Here is an 18,956-nt window from a genome sequence, read left to right on the forward strand (position 1 = left end):
AATCTGATTTTCACAAAAATGCAAAATACATATGTGATATTAAAATAAATGGTGATAAATTACTCAGGAAAGGTTAAATATAGACAAAAACTAATTTGGAAATCATCACAAAAATAGTCCTAGCTCTGAAAACCAGCTCTGAAAAAGACAGCACACATGTATTTCCAGTGCTCACTACTCTGAATTCTTTCCAGTTATAACCCATCTGACCCTCTTTTATCTACAAGAATCCAAATCAAACAGTCTTCTTCAGGGTAAAAGCTTTTCTCTGTAACTAACGACTGAGTGGACAAGTACCACCTAAGTGTTCTCATACACACAAGTCTCCCAGCCGTCTCTTAGATTTAACCTGCCTGTTGACTTCAGGCTTCAAGATTAGTACAGAAGTGTACACACACTTACTATTCAGCTAGAAAGCTGCAGACGACGTCGGTATTGAATTATAATGACCAGAACCGACGCAGCAGAGAAAATCCGTGGGATTTACTGTGGTCTGGTTAAATGAAGGGAAGATGTGCTGAATGAGAATGGCTGGTGCTCTGATTTCAATTCTCAGTGTGTTTTGCTGTTGATGTGTGAGAGAGTGTGAATATGTCACTTTAAATCCTTGTATATTTACTCTCTGCTCCCACAGAAGAGGCTGGCTGTGAGTGTGCATACTGAAGAAATTAGCTGAAACACACTGCCCCCATCTGGACACATATACGACAATACACTCTAACATACTCTCCACAGAACACAGCATAAAACCAAGTAACCTCAACATTTTAGAATACAAGAGCAATGGCCCAAATACAGACACACAGTAACTGTATCTCTATGAATGGCAAACCATGTGCCAAAACAAGGCTTCAAGGAAGATAATGATTAAATATTGCTCTACCAATCGGCAGTCATCATTTCTGCTGACCAAAGACACCACCATGAATCACTGTAATTCACACAGGCGGAAAGCGTTGTCTTAATGATCTGGCTTGTTTTACAAAGGCGTGACTTACTGGGGTGCTGCCATCTGACAGGGTCGTCATGCTGATTGACATGCTCATCTTGTCAGAGGAGGAAAGTGAAGGTGGGGAGGGGCTCCTCTTCTCCACTTCCTGTCTCTGGAGGAAGTCACGCCAGGCACGCTGAATACTGCAGGTACAGAAAGGACAGCATGAAAACTTAGGCCTTCATCTCTCTAGAAATACTCACCTGATGATCGACTTTATATTAGGAGACATATTCACCTTTAACCAGTTCTTATTAGCATATGGATTAGTATCATAATGTCTCTTAACCCTTAAAGACCCAAACGTCCACTATCGAACAAAACCATCCACTGATCTAAACTGTTTAGTACCTGTTGATCCACGAATCCTATCAATACATGTAAATAATTGGTGTAATATACAGTTTGTCATCTTTTCACGGTCATTTGATATGACCCATTTGGACGTTCAGAGGCTCTGTAGTTACCATGGAAACATCGTCATCTTCTACATTGATTCACCAATAAAACCCATGGAGTTTGATAAATGACAGTGGATGGAGACACTTGGTTTATGTTCAGTTAATAATATCTTTGCTGAAAACGTCAGTTTTTCTTCAGTTTTCTCTGTTTCAAATATAACATCTACATATATGTGTGTGTGTGTGTGTGTGTTTGTATAAATGTATGTAATGCTATTGATGAATAATCTGCATCATGACAAATTTCTCCTTTGGAGGAATAAGGTATTATGATCCTAATTTTGATTCTGATCTAAATACCCAGTGACAACCATCTGAATTCCATTAAGACATAAAGCTATGTTGTAATTCACAAAAGAAAAAACAGACAAAAACACAGCAAACAAGTGAAGCCTTTAGTTGTTTAACCTTTGTATGTAATTACTCAAGATATGATACTCACATTAACACCTTGGTCTCAATGGGCGGCATGTTGATATTGATGTTGTTGTCCAGGTCCATGGTCAGATGATTACTGTGAGGAGGGGGTGGAGGGTAGGGGACATTCAGAGGACGTACACACACACACTCCAGTCTGAGTCTAGGTTATCAGTAATTAAACAGCTTGGTCCCATCTGCAGGGAATTGGGCTTTTACGGCACATGAGATCAAGCTGCTCACTTTGCCTGTGTACTCTGCTGTGTTTGTTGTATGTTAGTATGTGAGTGTGTTTAAACCCACCTCTGCAGCTGGAAACCTCCACTATTAACATGCTTGAAGCCACTCTGGAGGCTCTTGAGCTGCTTCTACACAACAGAAGGAGAGACAGAAGGGAGGACAAGTATACAGCAATAAGACAGCAGCAGTGATTTTGATGCACGTACATGGAGTAAATGGGGATCCTCGTATGTGTGTGTGTGTGTTTGCTAATGCATTTGTGCAAATATGAGTGGACGCAGATCGCAGTGATCACTTTGCTGAGCTCAGGGATCCCAGCAGCATCGGCTTGGCAGGATTTTGGCTCGGTTCATTTTCTTGTGAAGTTAGTGAAGTAAGCCGATTCTGCTGCCACAGCATTTTTCAGGCACTGAGCCCAGACACAGAAAAAGAGTTAAAGAGGAAAGGTAAACTTAGAGAGACAGCCAAGACAGGCAACACAGCAGGACAATTCATGAACAATGGCACAGTGGTTGGACACACATGGTAGAGGAGCCAAAGATGAGAGAGGTGATGGTTCCACTTTCCCTTACATTACTTTAAGCTCTATTCCCTTCTCCTCACTTGCTGTTCTCCTCCCCTCAGCTCCATCCTCATGTTTTAATAGTGCCGTGTAATGAGGACAGGCCTTCCTCTACATAATTGAGCAGACTAATTCAATTACAAGGGAGCAACAAAGTTTAACTGGAGCAGTTCTTCCTGATGAGTAAAGAGGGTCACACTGGGGCACTGAGCAGATACTCCACAGAACCTGCAAAGGTCCCCACATTTAGATGACTTTTTCTTTTTAAAACTCTATTACTGCATAATGAAGTATGCATAGATAGATGTAGAATATACCACATCTATTAGATAGCAGATTGCCCACACTAATAAATTGTGCCCATTAGATGCACTACCATATTAAGGGAATTATTTTAATTGCAGCGTTATTTAGATTTTCAGTTCATAAGTATTTCATTTTCATTATGAGGCTACAGCAAATACATGTTTCTTCCTTAATAACTACCAGAGAGTCCTTTTAAAATGAAAATAGTTGCACTTACACATATACAACACACAACCATCACAGTGTTTTTTAATAAAAGGTCCATTTTCTTTGGACGTCTGCCCAATTTTACTGTGGTAGGCAATGTTTTTCTCATTACGCTGCCTCCCAGAAGGAACAAGCAGCTCATTAGACAGAATCAAGGACTTCAACTAGTGATCAATGATTGCTTCAAGGAGTTGTTTTTCATCTTTTTCTGTATGTTTGTCTCTTAGTTTCCCTCTGATGAAAACAGGAGCCATGAAAGCAAAACCATAGCTTGATTTTGGATTTTGTGCAATCCAAACACTCATGAACTTTCCTCTTCATTGTGTGTACAGTCATTGTCACTTCAGCCTTGTCTAATCCTGTTATGTATAGACAACTCATCTTCAAACTGCCCCCTGAGAGAAATACGTTTCTTTATTGCATACATTTCATCACTCATACATATATGGCCCATTTTTACAAGGAGTTTGAAAATGTTTTAAAAGTATAATTTAATAATTTTAAGGGTGTGACAGACAAAAGGAAATAGGAAAGCAGACATAAGCAAAATGAACCCAAGAATGTTAAGGTTAATAAGATGTATAAGAAAGATTTATGTAGCCATAGTGATAACAAACTGATAGAAATGAGAAGTAGCATTGACAGAGTGATGATCTGACTGAAGAGGAGGAATCTGTGTCTGTGGGTGTGTGTGACTGTGTGGTTGTGGGTAATGGAGTTTCTTGGAAACTGAATGAACGGATCATTTCAATTTCCCCTTCCAGTTTACTGATGGCCCCGTCACTGGTCTGGACAGACAAACTAGGAGACTTCAGAAAAACTTCACAGAGACTTTGAAGCAGGCAAAAGAAACTAGTACGTGATGTAAGACATGGGCAAAAATGTATGAATGTTTTTCAACATGTTCATGTTGAGCATGTCCTTAAGTAAGGACACAGCCAAACCAGTCTCCATAGAAGTTCATTTGTCTCCCAGCTTGTGTCCTTATCCACTTCTACCGTAGAACAAAGTAATCACTTCTCATAAATTGTCATGATGGAGAGAATGAAGGGACTCAATTGCACAGTGCTGGAGTAAAGTGGTTTATTAAACAGAAAATAAGTGTGAACATGATTATCAAAAGAATCCTGGGTGAAAGCAGTCGGAGTCTGTGGTGAGGCTATGGCATGAAAGTGGAGGCAGAATGTTCCAGCACTGCACCTGAGCAGGGGAGCCACTTAAATAGACTCCTAATGGAGATCTGACTCAGGTGCAGTGCCAGCAGGTGAGACAATTAATTAGTTTGAGGGAGGGGTCTGTGGCAACACAGGACTGCATCATGACATAAACAGACTTCTATTAGAGGTAAAGTGTGAGAAATGGATGACTGTGTACAACTAGATAGACAACAAAACAAAATCTACTTTCAATTTCAAAGTGTCTTTACAAAAAAATACATAAATCTATATTCTTGATAGTGCTGGTGAACATAATTGTAGGTAAACTGATGAAAACAGCTAAAACCATAAAGGTTTTGATGCAACTTGAACCAAGGAAAATGTCAGATTTGATTAAAATGTCAAATATTTTTGTTGGAGAGTAAGATTAGAGAGCATGTGCATCCTCAATAAATGCAATCTGCTTGTGCCTGTTTTTTAATAATTCATAAAATACTCAACTATATAAATAAGTGTATACTATTATGAAATTGACAGCATCTTGGGGGTGTAAATGTAGTTGTTTATCAGTTCTTGTTGTATCACTCATTACACACAGTATATGCATGTGCTTGCAAAACAGAAATTCCAACACTGATATCTGCAGCACATTATTTACCACTTAAACAAATCCCTGACTTCAGCAGGGCATTTACAATGATCCTAATGAGAGGTATTGATTTCAAAATCTATAGCAGTATACATTTTGCACTTATTGTGTACCAAACTAAAGGTTGTTTGTCTCTGCAGTCACAGTTGCAAACAACAGTGTGTTGTCAAAACCAGTGTAATTGGTGGTCAGTCTAAAGGCTTTTCTCTTGCCTCACACACCTATATCTTTCCATTCTTGCTTCTGTGGGAAAAGCCATCCCAAGTCTTAAGTAGGAGTACCAAAAAAGTACCTGAACATAAACCAGAGGTTTGCATAATTTAGTGGCAGAGCCGACAGAAAATCTATAGTCATTTTGGGCTTTGGCAGTGCCAAGCAGGCTTGTATTGATTGGTGTGTGTGTGATGGTGTGTACGTGCAAATATGTGTGTTGGTGAATTTATGGTGGAGTCAGGCAGAGCAGGGGGGAGGGAGGAAGAGAGAGATGGAGAGATACTGATGGAGAAGAGACCTTGAACCCATAGTACGCCACGCAACAACAGAGGAAATAGATACTGACAACCAAACAGAGACCAGGGGCACTCCATCTGCCCCCCCTCCACCTTTCATTAGCCCTTTCATATTAACTCCAAAAAAGAAATGAACAAAAAATTACCCAAGCATGAAAAGACAAGCATGAGAGCAGCTCTTTGAGAGACTTTCCTGGTTATTAGAAAGAGAGTAACTGAGCAGAAAGTCAACTTGGAATAAAAAATACCAGTGCTATATTCCCCTTTACACAAACAGCAGGAGTCCAAGGAAAGATCATCCAGCAGCAGATCCACCAGTGAGCATGTCAGGCATGCTGATGGACATATCACAGTGTACCTTTTAACCTAAACCTGCCAAATTTCCTACTGTAAAGACATTTTAAGATTCATTTTTATAACTGGCTGTATTTAAGTCATGTTTTTAACATCTTCTCAGACGCAAATAGCATTATTTAAACTCACAGCATCCCCTCACTATAGGTGTATATTGTGAAAGCTAAATCTAAACTATGAAGAATTGCCATAAATCTTCAATGAAACACGCCTTCAGGCAGGAGTTTGGGCACAAAAGTGATGTTTTATTCACAATAACACATGAATATAGGAAAAAGAGAGAGGTAAGCAAAACATTAAATAAGGGCATAAATACATAACCAAACAAGCGAAGATATAACTTGAGCTCTGCTGACATCCACTAAATATATGGTCTCACCTAAACAGAAAGGTCCATATCTAATAGAAGGTCAAATGTTAGAGAAGTCTTTCTTTTTCTTTATTCTCCTTCTAACTGTCTGCAAATCACTACTCAACTCAACGCAAAGAACCTAATCATCCAAAGTCACCTCAAGACACTTGAATAAACAACAAACAAAAGCCCATCCCTATTCACAATTTATAATCTAAAATGATTAAACTATCAATAATGGAATAGATGATAATGTTGGGTGAACGCAGCAAAAAGGGGGGAGGGCTTTCCTTTCACCTAGCCTTTAAAGTTTCACTATACATACTCATACAATCCCAAACATACACATACTCTTTTTTCTCTGCTATGATGAGTCAGGTTGGATATTGTATTTGATGATGCAGCTGCTGGAACAAGTGGGAGGGGTCAGGATTAGTTTAGGGACGCCCATAGCCACCTTAGACATTCCTAACTTGTCCCTCCACAGAGACTCCTGCCTTCACACTGCAGCTATAGATCACCTGGTGTGAGAACAAAGCTGCAAAAAGCCTCCTTTGTACAGTATATTGTATTATATGTCCATTGATATGCTGAACATGAGGTGCCTCATGCACACTGTAAGCTGCCCTCTCTGCCTTTTATTTGCACTATATGCCACTTTACACATCTGATATGATCTAAGGGGTTTATACTGCTTATTGTTTTTATATTGTTTTTACAATGTTATTATTGCCTTTACTGTCTTGCAGTCCTGTGTGGTGGATTGTCTCGTTGCCTTGTTAGCATGACGCTTTAAAACCTGGCTGCACATTGAATTTTCTGTCATTGGACACTAAAACCAGACTTAACTTGATAAGAGTTTTAAAAAGGCAGGATTGAAGGGACATATTGAAGATATTTCTAGTCTTTTTAAAGCTTAATACAGTGATTCTGTTTGTGTCCAAGAAAAAAATCAATGGCAAAGGATTTTTTTTGTTGTTGTTAGGGTTGGTGTGAAATATTAAATATTGTATGGACTTAATTTTATTAGGATCAGTAAAAATATTTTCTCAGAGTTAAAATGCATATTATGAGCCCTTTTTTGCAGGATCTTAACCCTTAAAAACCTAAACAGCTGCTGCTGACCAAAAGCATCACTGATCTAAAAGGTTTAATAACTGTTAACTATCAATATATTCTAATAATTCAAGTAAAATGCAGCTTCTCATCAGATATGACACATGTGGACCTTCAGCTGCTCTAAAGTGAACATGGAAACTCAGTCACCTTCTACAACATTCATTCACCTGTAAAACCCATGGAGTTTGACAAATGACAGCTGGTTGTAGATGTTAGTTCTTATGTTCAGTTAATGTTGTTTTTTTGCTGAAATAGAAACTTTTTCCCAGGTTTTCTTTGTTTTCCTATCCTCTTGAGACTCAGCAATGCTTTTTTTGTCCTCTGTAGGGGGCAAACATTTTTCAGCATTTATTTAAAAAAAAAAAAAGAACAAAAATGCTATCCACTACGAAGTACATTCCATAAAAAATGACAAATAAATAAATAAAATCAAAAATGTACCTGAAAAAAACAGCTGCATCATGCTGTTTCCAATTAAGGCAATTATTTAATGTAAAAATGCCAAAACTTTTACTTTCCTGGTTCTCAGGAGGATATAATCACCTTTGAAAATTTGAAGTTTTTATGAATATCTACGTGAAAATAACAGATTTTCACTGAAACAAGCAAAACGAGTGAGGTAGTGTTAAAATAGACAGTGAAAATAAATTACTTATGGAAGGTTAAATTAAGAAAAAAATGGGGGAAAAAAATTGGAAGTCACCCCAAAAATGACTCTATAGGTCTTTAAGGGTTACTCTCATCTGGGCTGTAAACCTAGGAGAAGGACTTAAACTTCAAAAAGGAAGAGAGCTGAAGACAGAACAGGATACGGTGAAGGGAGGGGCTGTGGAAATGATGTTGTGAGAAGTTACATCATCTGTACAGGACAAAGGGCAGGGGACAGATAAAGACACAGCACTTTGCAGACAGACAGAAAGTGATATGGCTTAGAGTCGGCAAGGGAGGTAAAGATAAAGGGAAAATAAAAGTATAGACTCTTGGTTGGTAGTGGAAAGAAGGGATATGGAGGTGAAAGAACAAGCCTCTGGGCTCTGAAGAAATTAAACTGGACCAATGCCAGCTTGCCAGAAACCCCAGAAAAGAGAGAAATGGCCTGCCTGGGAAATGGCCTTCATCTCCGCTGTACATGGGGTGTAAATCTGTCCCTTGCACCTCCAACTGATCCACACACACATACTAACACTCACACACATGATTTAAATAGCTGTGCTGCTCCTCTAAACGCCTCCTTAACTCAGTTTAGGGGACAGAGTGACAGACAAAGAGAGGAGACAAACACGCCCACGTACGCACATCCAAAGCGCTTATAAAAACACAAAGTCATCATCTATTCCTCTCATTGATGCTCTATATTTTCATCTCCGTTGCTCTTTTAAGGTCACCGTTTCTTCTTTCTTCATCCGCTACATAACAAACATGATATATTTTCCTGCCCTCTCGCTTCTCTATTTCAGTTTCTTCACTCTAATTTGTCTCTCTTTGTCTTATATTTCTTCTAGAGTCCCTCAGTCTAACTGGGTTTTCCTTTTCAATACTTGATGAGCTTCCTGATGTGAAGTGCTGGCAACAGATTTGTGCTCGTCACTCTATCGTCTTCCTGCACTGCAGAACACTGGCCAGCTGTGTTTGTTTTTCTGATGAACTCAATTAACTCTAGTGCAGTTTCCAGAAAATAGCACACACACAGACACACACACACACACACACACACACACAGACACACACACACACACACACACGCACGCACACACACACCTACACACACACCTACACACACATACACACACACACACACACACACACACACACGCACACACACACACACACACACACACACACACACACACACACACACACTATGTTTTCATGTGTTTCTGGGACACCACACTGAATTACATTTGTTTCCTGGAGATTTACTCTGTCCTTAACCTAACCTTACCTTTAAAAATACTCTTAACCCATTAGATTGAAGGAATTATATTATGGAGCTGTACAGTGTGTTTTGTCCTGAAAACAGATTTATATTAAATTGTCTGTAACTACAGCTGTCAACTACAGGTACAGCAATGTAGTAAAAAGTGTAACATTTTCTTTTGAATTGAACAAAAGAAAACTGTAATAATGGATGGTAACTAACAAGAACATGTCCACTATCCAACCTCAGTAAACAAACAAAGACAATTAGCCAGATAAACATTTGTTTTCCCTCCATACGCACATGGATTATTTCTGGCTGGCTGTGTTTGGACAATGACCAAAGACTTACAACACAATAATGGTGTAACCTTGAGGCTAGGAGATATTCCAGTGACTTTTTAGCCAAAAAACTGTCATGACCTGGTTCTCTACTGACAGTAACCTAACTGGTTTAAACACCATCATACCATCTGCTATATTACATAGATCCCCTCTTTCACACACACACACATGCACACACACAAACACACTACTGAGAGGGTTTAGAGGCAGCCTCTATCAGTCAAGCCTCCCCAGGGTCCTTTGGCCCAGCCAGCCAGCCGACGCCATCTCTGCCATCCACACTCACATTCTCATCGCTCCCCTCTGCCACAGGGACACAGAACCTGTCAGTACACCCTGTGTGTCTGTGTGTATGGGAGCACACGATAGCAAAAGCCAAGGACAGGTTCTGTTATCTCTAGCCATTCCTGGCCAGACACTGTGTCTTCTGGCACCTGTATGTGTGTGTAGATTTGCCAATGTCCACTGGGATTCAGTGTCCAGACATTGGCAATGCTGTCCCTGAGTAACCCTGCAATCAACGCTGGCTGGCACTCTTTCTATCATGCTCTTTCATACACATGCACACATACCTACACACACACACACACGGTCGTTCCTGCTCTGGGGGTTAGGCTAATGACTGACGGTGTCACAGACACAGTAGAGGACCTGCATACTAAGAAAAAAGAAATGGAGCATGGAGAAAACTATAGACACTATTACAAGCTAATACAGGGCCTTAAAGAGAATGCACAACATTAGCACATTACTGTTTGATGCAAATAATGGAGTTAAAGGTAGCAGGTAGCCCTTAAAAGTCATTTTCTGTGTGCTCCTTGTGCTTAATAAAACATTAGAGTGAATATATTGATATGAAATATGTTTCATTAAAGAGGCCTGTCTGTGTGAAATGTCAGCCGTAGGAAATGAGTAGTAACCCACAGATCTGTCTATACCCTCCTGAGACCCAGCAATGCCTTTTTGTCCTCTGTAGGGGACAAGAGTTTCACAGCTTTATTGAAAAACACACGTACAAACAAACAAAAAACAACGCTGTCCATTGCAAAGGACATTCCATAAAAAATGTAAAAATGCATCTGAAAAATTTGTTGCATTGTGCTGTTTTGAAAAAAGGCAATTATTTAATGTAAAAAAGCCAAAACTAGTACTTTCCTGGGTCTCAGAAGGATACACATATGCATGATACTCACATAAATTTCATGTGCATATTTTGGTTTTCCAAGTTTTTGTTCTTTCTAATGATAAAACACACGCTGCATTCATTTTATTTGTTCCAGGATACACAGAAGTTATGTAGAAATTCTGCAGATCAAACAGGCCAATCAAACTGGTCCAGCAACTTTGTTTTGTGAGTTAAAAAGTCAAAAGCTGCAAAGGCTTTGCAGCACTGCCTTATTTGTAGAACACATCAATCCAAACATTAATTTGTCTTCATGACACTATGTGCAGAGACATAAAAAATATGAACAAGGGGACCTTGTGAGCTAGAGGACAAATGAACTGACAACACAACTACATACAGTATCGTGAAACATAAAAGAGTCAAAATCACTGATTGATGAGATTTTGTTATATTTACCTGAGAAAGTTATGCTCAGACACTTCTTTATCTTTGATTTTTTGGAAAATACCAAAGAGTAATGATAGAGGGATGTTTTTGACTCCCACTCTGAAGCTGTACACACCCTGAGGAAACATACATTAGCACTTCTTCCTGTCCTTTTTGCCTAGAGCACTTTCCCTGTGTAGTTAGCTCTCTCAGCCTCCCCTGGTGGGATATAATCAGAGCTGTAAAGCCAATCGTTAACATGCCAGAACAAACACACAGTAAAGCAGCCCCTTTTACAACACCACTCAATACTACCTGTCCTCAACAGCAGCAGAGCAGAACACCACTGTACCGACCACTGCACTGCTGGTGGAGAGCAATATATATGCAAAAAGCTGAAGGTAAATGTATGCAACTATAAAGCCTCTTTTATTGGGCATTATAATAAAATCAAGGGATTGGCATTGTTGCTTAATAAGACAGTAAAGGCAGTTGAGGAAAGAGTAGTAAAAGAGTTGCAGACTAAGGAAAACAAGCCCCCTGAGGGCCTTTCTCCTTTGGTCCTATTTGGAATTTATTCTGAACAAGTTTTGTTAAAGACACTTGAAGTGTGTTAAACTTTATCTGTATCTTTCCTTTTCCTAGTCCACAGAAGTGTGTGCTACTTTACGAAACTTGCTGGACAATATAACCCAGGGGCTCCAAAAGTGGGCTATGCATACCCCCAGGGGTACTTGGAAGAAGCCCAGGGGGTACTTGAAATTTTTTGGGAAAAATACATTAAATAAGTCATCATGTACTGAAAACAAAATACATAACGAAAATTAATGCTGAAACATAAAACACAATAAATACATTCTTATAATAGTTTTATTGTTAATAATTTTGTTTAAGCTTTGGTAACATTTTAAGAACATTTCTATTTTATGTTATTCAAAATGAGTTTCTGTGAGTAGCCAAGTAATTCTTTTTTATTGATGAAATGTTCTTTTATTAATTAATGACCAATTATTAATTTTTCTTATCAATGAAAGCGGGCACTTTTCAGTTTATATTTTGCACCCAAACTTTTTTTTTTTTTTTCATATATTGCAGTTAAATATATGTTGTTTGTTTACAAAGTTTTGAAAATATAAACAGACACCTTTGGCACAGGAGCAAATTTTACCTCATTTTTTTCAATCAAAAATGCTGAAGCAAGAGTTGGGGGTACTTAGCTAAAAAAGTATATTTCAGAGGGTACTCCACTGTAAAAAGTTTGAGAACCACTGATATCATCTGATTAGACCTTCACAGAATAAATGGTTTAAAGGGGTTTTCAACATTTAACAAAGTACTTACACTGAGTTTGGCCAATGAAAAACACATACACATGCAAAATTTATGTTCAAAATTACTGCAGACATCTTGATGTTTATTTGCATGGTCTCCTGTGCCTGTGTGGGTTCTACCCGGGTACTCCAGCTTCCTCCCACCATCCAAGAACATGCACCTTAATGGGTTATTTATCTCTAAATCACCCTTGGGAGTGAATGTGAGAGTGAATGGTTGTTTGTCTATCAGCCTTGTCATGAACTGGTGACATGTCCAGGGTGAACCCCATCTTCATCCCATGGTAGTTGGAATAGGCACTGACACCCCTGCGACCCTCTTAAACAGGGGTGTCAAACATACAGCTCACAGGCCAAAACCAGCCCCCCAAAGGGTCCAATCCAATCTGCAGGATAAATTAGCAAAGTGCAGAAATTACACTGAAGAAACTAACAGTCAAGGGTGTTCAGGGGCCACATTCAGCCCAGTTTGATCTGTAATGGGCCCAACCAGTGAAGTAAGAGCAGAAAAACCTATAAATAATGATAACTCCAAATTTTTGTCTTTGTTTTAGTGTGAAAAATTGCAAAGGTTAACATTTACATACTATCCTTTTTACAAAACATGTGAATAACCTATGAACAACCAGAAATTTGTCAAGAAATGTAAGTGCAATTTTAACAATGTTATGTCTGTTGTTATACATTTTGCATCATTATAGATCCAATGCAATCTGTGCGTTGTAATGCAAATGTGTAAGTGCTAAGATGAAGCATAGTATTGTTCTCAAGACATTTCAGGTTGCTCAGGTTATGCATTTTTTCAGTGAAAGGATAGTTTGTAAATGTGAACATTTTTTTAATGAAATTGTACTATTTTTGACTAAAACAAAGAGAAGAATTTGGAATTTTCATTATTTCTAGGTCATTTTGCTATTATTTTACTGGACCGGCCCTACTTGAAATCAGTGTGGCCCCTGAACTAAACAGAATTTGACACCCCTGCTCTTGAAGACTAAGCGACTCTGAAAATTGATGGATTCTGATGTTTATTGAACTAATGGTTTTCAAACATGACCAGTTTCTAGACTTTCTACAAAAACACTGAAGGCGAGTCCAAACTGTCATAACAAGGTGACCAGCAAATTGACTGCTAAAATGTAAAACTATTTTTAAACACACTTAATATTTTTTAGGCAGTTTCCACTGTGTTGATAGATGCAGTAGCTCTGCTGGGTGAACTCATTTAAAACACCACATCAAGCATCTGTGGCTGCTTCTGCGCACATATTCCTCAGTTCTAAAATTACACACAAATTATCATGACCAATGACATAAAACCTTAACCTACTGTATTTATTTTAGTGTATGTGTTAAAATGGTGTGTGTGCAGATTCAGTTGTAATACTTACAAACACTTCCCACCACACACACAAACAATTATAGCCTGGCTTGAGTTGTGAGTTAGAGCTGAGACTGTCCATTAGCAGTGGTTCATTGCTGTTTCAGGCTTAATGAAGTAGAAAGGAAAAAGAAAGAGAAAGCCTGCAGACCTGATTAATGAAAGAGAGGAAGGGAGAAAGAGCATGGGGGAATAGGGATAGGGATGACAAGAAAAGAGAATGGAGTAAGAAAAAAAAAGAGGGGGGAAACAGCAGACAAGTAATGCATAATTAGAGGTGATGAAGTAAGAATGGAAGGGAACAGAACCAGAGAGTATGTGACTGTGCTGGGTTTTTAATTGATCCCTGTAAAGCTGCTGTGTGAAAACCACTTACAGTGTCTTCAGTTCTTCAGCCTCTCCACTAAATGGTTGCCCTTTCCTCCTCTTAAAGCTATCTCCTTTAAAACTATTTGGAAGAATCTTTGTCCGCGTCTATGATTGTGGCTTAACTCTGTGGAAGGCTTGGCTTACTTCTCCTCAGATCAGCGGGAAATGATTAAAGTCACGGTCCAGTTAACTGCTGCTCGCCCTCAGCCCTGTAGGCCTCGGGTGGCAGCACCCACTGCTGGTGCTCATAGCGAGGCTAAGTGCACAGGCACCCGCATACACCAATGAAACCAGTCACCTGTTCAGGGCCACGCAGCAAGTGTTGAGCATTAGCTGGCTGTGGTGGGCTCTAGCTAAAGCTTGGCTACGCTCTAAAAAGCAGCAGCAGGAATGGCACGGCAGGCTGATGAGGCAGGCAGCAAGGCAGCGTGGGTGTTCATTAAAACACCCAGCACCATTCACAGGGAGAAACAAGGCCATAAAAGCAATTAATCTGCCCATAAACAAGCCATTCTGCCTGTCCAACACACCCACAAACACTCGGGCATGACTATGGGAGCAGGGAGGGGGGAGGGGGAGGGGGGGTGGCTCTGGCCTCTCGTTCCTCCCGGCTCTCTTTCTCATTATCTCTCTCTGTCTGATTCTGTTTCTCTACTCAGATAAATCCACAGATCTTACACTTTTTCATCTAAAAAGTGCCGCTATCTAAATCCTGCATCAATAAGTCGTACAGATAGACGCAGACAGAAGGTGGGTAAAAAAAAAAAAAAAAAAAAAAAAAAAGTAAACCAGCAGACTGACTTTAGATGCAGATGGGTTTCAAGAGCTGCTGATGGTGATGTAATTTCACAGGTGTGTATACCATTTATCTCACTTTATCAGAGTTTCTTTTCTTAAATTTCTATTTTTGCACCAAGTATGGAGATGCAACAGCACTGTGACATGATACATCAAATACTTTAAAAAAAAAAAAACTGTAAATGTATTAAGTGTAAGAAAAAGACATGACTGTATAATCTGATTTGAAGGCAAAATTCAGTGCAATTTGAAAAAAAATAAAATAAAAATAACACATTTTGTTTTCTAAGAACACACCATCAGAAAAGCTATAAAACTGTAACTGTGAGCTCAACATGTCTCTGTATTTTTAATCACTTCCATCGATCCAAATAAACTCATTATTCAATGCTTAGTGTGAGAAGTGAGGCGCTATCTCAGCACACAAAATGTCAGATACAATAAACCGCAATAAGCAAGTGTGAGTGTGTGCATGTGCAAATTCTCAACTTGTGCATTTATTGCTGGGGGGTGCACAGATGATGAGGAATGATGAGTTGCCTGCCTCCACCCTATTGAGTAATAATGAGAGCGCTGTGATTGCCTGAGCTAAGAGGAGTAGGCCGTTTGTGGCTTTAATAGAAGGATTGTCTCTCTGCCACCCCAGCCCCAACGCTACACTGTAACTAGATTTATCATTACAAGAGAAGCTGTAATAATGGGTAAAAAATGCATACCCACACAAACATATGAACACACATGGACATATATATACTGTATATTTAAGTACACATCCAGAGACATGTTATGGCTGTGGGGCGTACAGGTAAGAGCCAATGTATGGAAAATAGAAAGAGAAACACAAAGACACTCAAGGGCAGGTGGACCCAAAACAAGCTATATTTGGACGGAAAACATTTTTTTTCTCTGATGAAGGTCACTAGTGAAGAAAGGAGGCAAAGCTTGAATATTTCTCCTGACATACAGCTATATTCCACAATACAGTGTTTTCTCCTCTTCTTACCTTCAAACCTGTCAAACTCTGTCCTCCCAATTAATGAAAATATCTTGACAGTGACATGACATTGAAATTTGTTACAATGAATTTCAATAATTCCTTCCACCGTGCGGGATTATACTCTTCGGGATCTTTGAAAATATTAGCACACCTGGCTATTAATACACTTAAGTGAATATAAAATCAAACACTGTAACAGATTAACAAGAAAATGAGATGCAAAACAGGCTACTCTTCCACCCACACACATGATGAGTATACATACTGTCATTCCTTTGTGTTATTATATGCACTTTATCCCTGAAGTAAGCCATCTAATCGTTCTCAGCATCAATAAGGGAGCGGTGTCATTAAACACGCACATAACATCCTCTCCCTAGAATTCTCTCCCCTAATTTTATATTTTCCTCTTGCTCTAGTGAGTGGCCATCACCCGGATCCAGTCTTGTGGAAAATGAAAACTATCTGGGGAGCTTAGGGAGAGTTGTGTGCTCTCAGCACCATTTCACCTGCCATGTTTACCGCTCCACACTGAGCTATTGCATGACTTGTCTTTGCTCTCAGGAATGCGAAGGGAGAATGAAGTTTAAATTAGTTCCAGGGATATACTGTTTGCATGTAGGAAAGTGGATTCATTTCAATATATACACACATTCACACTGACGTGGAAGTACACACACAAACAAACACACAGGTTCAATTAGTGTCCAACACTAGGGGACTCAGGTGAGACATAAGTCATGTTTAGCACACCTGTCTCTAGCAGGACTTATGCTGGAATTAAAATGGTGAGTTTGAGAGCTCTGCCATGGGAGCATCAATTGGAGGTCATAAACACATAGGGGAGACAATCTGGAGTCCGTCCTGCTTGCATGATGACTCTTAGAGGCAGTTGCAATAAATAAATCAGTGCATCCTGCATCCTCAAGCAAACACGTTGCATTTAAACATGAATGCGTAGTCTGCAGAAAAACAGAAAATACAAAATTATATCCATGCAGAGGCTGTATCTTCTGAAGGATGTGTGTTTGTGTGTAGTATTCACCAAGCTGTATCCACCTGAGACTCTGAGTGACAGGTACATGGGTAACTGTCTCTGGTACACAACTAATGAATATTCACACTGTTATTCTCATTGCATTATTCACACCAGCATGAACTCACATACAGACATGCACATTGTTCATTGTGGGCGTGCACCAACACACACATCCGCACATTTTAAATGATGTGAAATGAGACATGGGGGTACACTAACAAATACAAATTAAAGACACACACACACACACACACACACACACACACACTGACAGAGTATTTTCATTTCTTCTACTTGCGACTGAATGCGTAGCTGTCATTGTCAGCTGACAATAAGGAGTAAAATGCAGCCCACTAGGGTGACCTTGACTTTAAACACACACATACATACACACATGTCATAAGTAAGTCCACAGAAGTTGCCATTTTTCTTCTTTTTATGCCTGGCCCTTTGTCAGCCGTACATATGCCTGTCATTCTGTCCATAACTCTGTCAGTCTGTCTGCTTTGACTAATGCCATTTCTAAATGTAACAGGAAATGTCAGTGTCACTGTTGGTCTGTCAATCACTCTTTTAAAGTGTGTGTATGTGAGTGTGTGTATGTGTGTTCACTGAGTTGTGTATTTTAATGCAAGGCTCCTGAGAGTAGTAGAAAAAGGCAGTGACTTCCTCCCACCACTGAATAAAACATCCCATTTAGAGCCAACAGCCATAGACCATAAATCACCTTTCCACTACCACTTGGCCACTGCACAGAGAGAGAATGTGAAAGAGGTGGGGGAGAGAAAAAGAAAAAAGAAAAAGAAGAAGAAAGAAAAAGATGCAGGTAATAATAAAGTGAAACAGTGACAAGTTTTTGAACGAAGGGGTGTTTGAACAGAGTGAAAGGAAGGTAATAAAGAGGAGGAGAGCACAAAACTCACACTTCTATACAATGAAACCACTGCAGACTCCAATACTAGTCTGCAAAGTCCATGAAATAATAAATAGACTAGTGATAAGTCTAAGAAACACTGACACATCCCCTTTTAATATGACATAGCCTACTTGTTAGTATCCTTTTTGTGTACGCATTCAGCATATGCAAGTACAAATACAGTAAAAGTTTTTAATATGAGTTACCAGATAAATACAAGCTCTTATTTATTGTCTTTTTAGCTTCCAGTATTTGCTGAGAGGCATTTCCAGGTTTATATTTGTTAAATGCTGTTCTACATTTACAAACTACTTATTACCCTGCCCCCCGAAGAGGAGGCAAGGAGTATTGTTTTTGGTTCAGTTTGTTTGTTTTTTTGTTTGTTAACACTCTAGCACCAAACTATTGCTTCAATGCATACAAAATTGGGTTTATAGATTGCCAGTGATGCAGAATCGATGTCAATACATTTTGGGAAAAGTAGGTCAAAGTTTAAATTTTTTAGGAATTTTTAAAATCTTTTTTTTTCCCCATTTACTTATAATGGGCAAAATTTCACATGTCTGTAGCAGCAAAACTATTGGTTGAATTCATACCAAATTAGGTATATAGATTACCAGTGATACAGAATAGATGTCATTACATTTTGGGAAAAGTACGTCCAAGTTCACATTTTTTATGAATTTTTAAAATATTTTTCTTCTCCCATTCACTTATAATGGGCGAAATTTCAAATGTCTATAAAAACATCAATTGTGTTTCAATTTACTTCAAACTTGGCGCATATATAGAGGCAGTTGAAATACTGACATCACCACACGCATAGACATGATGACATCAGCTGGATCCATGCCAAAATAAGCTACAATACGTGCGAGGGGTGGGGTTTGTTGTGCCTGGTACCACTTTTTCTATCTGCTGTTTGTTGCTGCATAAGAACTGTAGCTATAAGCATATTCTACTAAGTATTATCTGACAAAATATTTA

The 18,956-nt window shown here is 39.1% G+C and overlaps 1 protein-coding gene across 1 annotated transcript in view; it reads right to left on the bottom strand.

Moving 5' to 3' along the window:
* The window catches only part of schip1 (schwannomin interacting protein 1), a 243,072-nt gene that overhangs the window by 158,379 nt on the left and 65,737 nt on the right, over window positions 1-18,956 (bottom strand). The window contains exons 6-8 of the mRNA XM_030151863.1: window positions 2,173-2,237; window positions 1,895-1,966; window positions 999-1,134 (exon numbers count right to left, since the gene is read on the bottom strand). Coding sequence (XP_030007723.1) covers window positions 999-1,134; window positions 1,895-1,966; window positions 2,173-2,237 — 273 coding nt within the window. The remainder of the gene's footprint in view (window positions 1-998; window positions 1,135-1,894; window positions 1,967-2,172; window positions 2,238-18,956) is intronic.

The sequence above is a fragment of the Sphaeramia orbicularis genome, chromosome 13 (genome assembly GCF_902148855.1).
Source record: "Sphaeramia orbicularis chromosome 13, fSphaOr1.1, whole genome shotgun sequence".
Taxonomy (NCBI): domain Eukaryota; kingdom Metazoa; phylum Chordata; class Actinopteri; order Kurtiformes; family Apogonidae; genus Sphaeramia; species Sphaeramia orbicularis.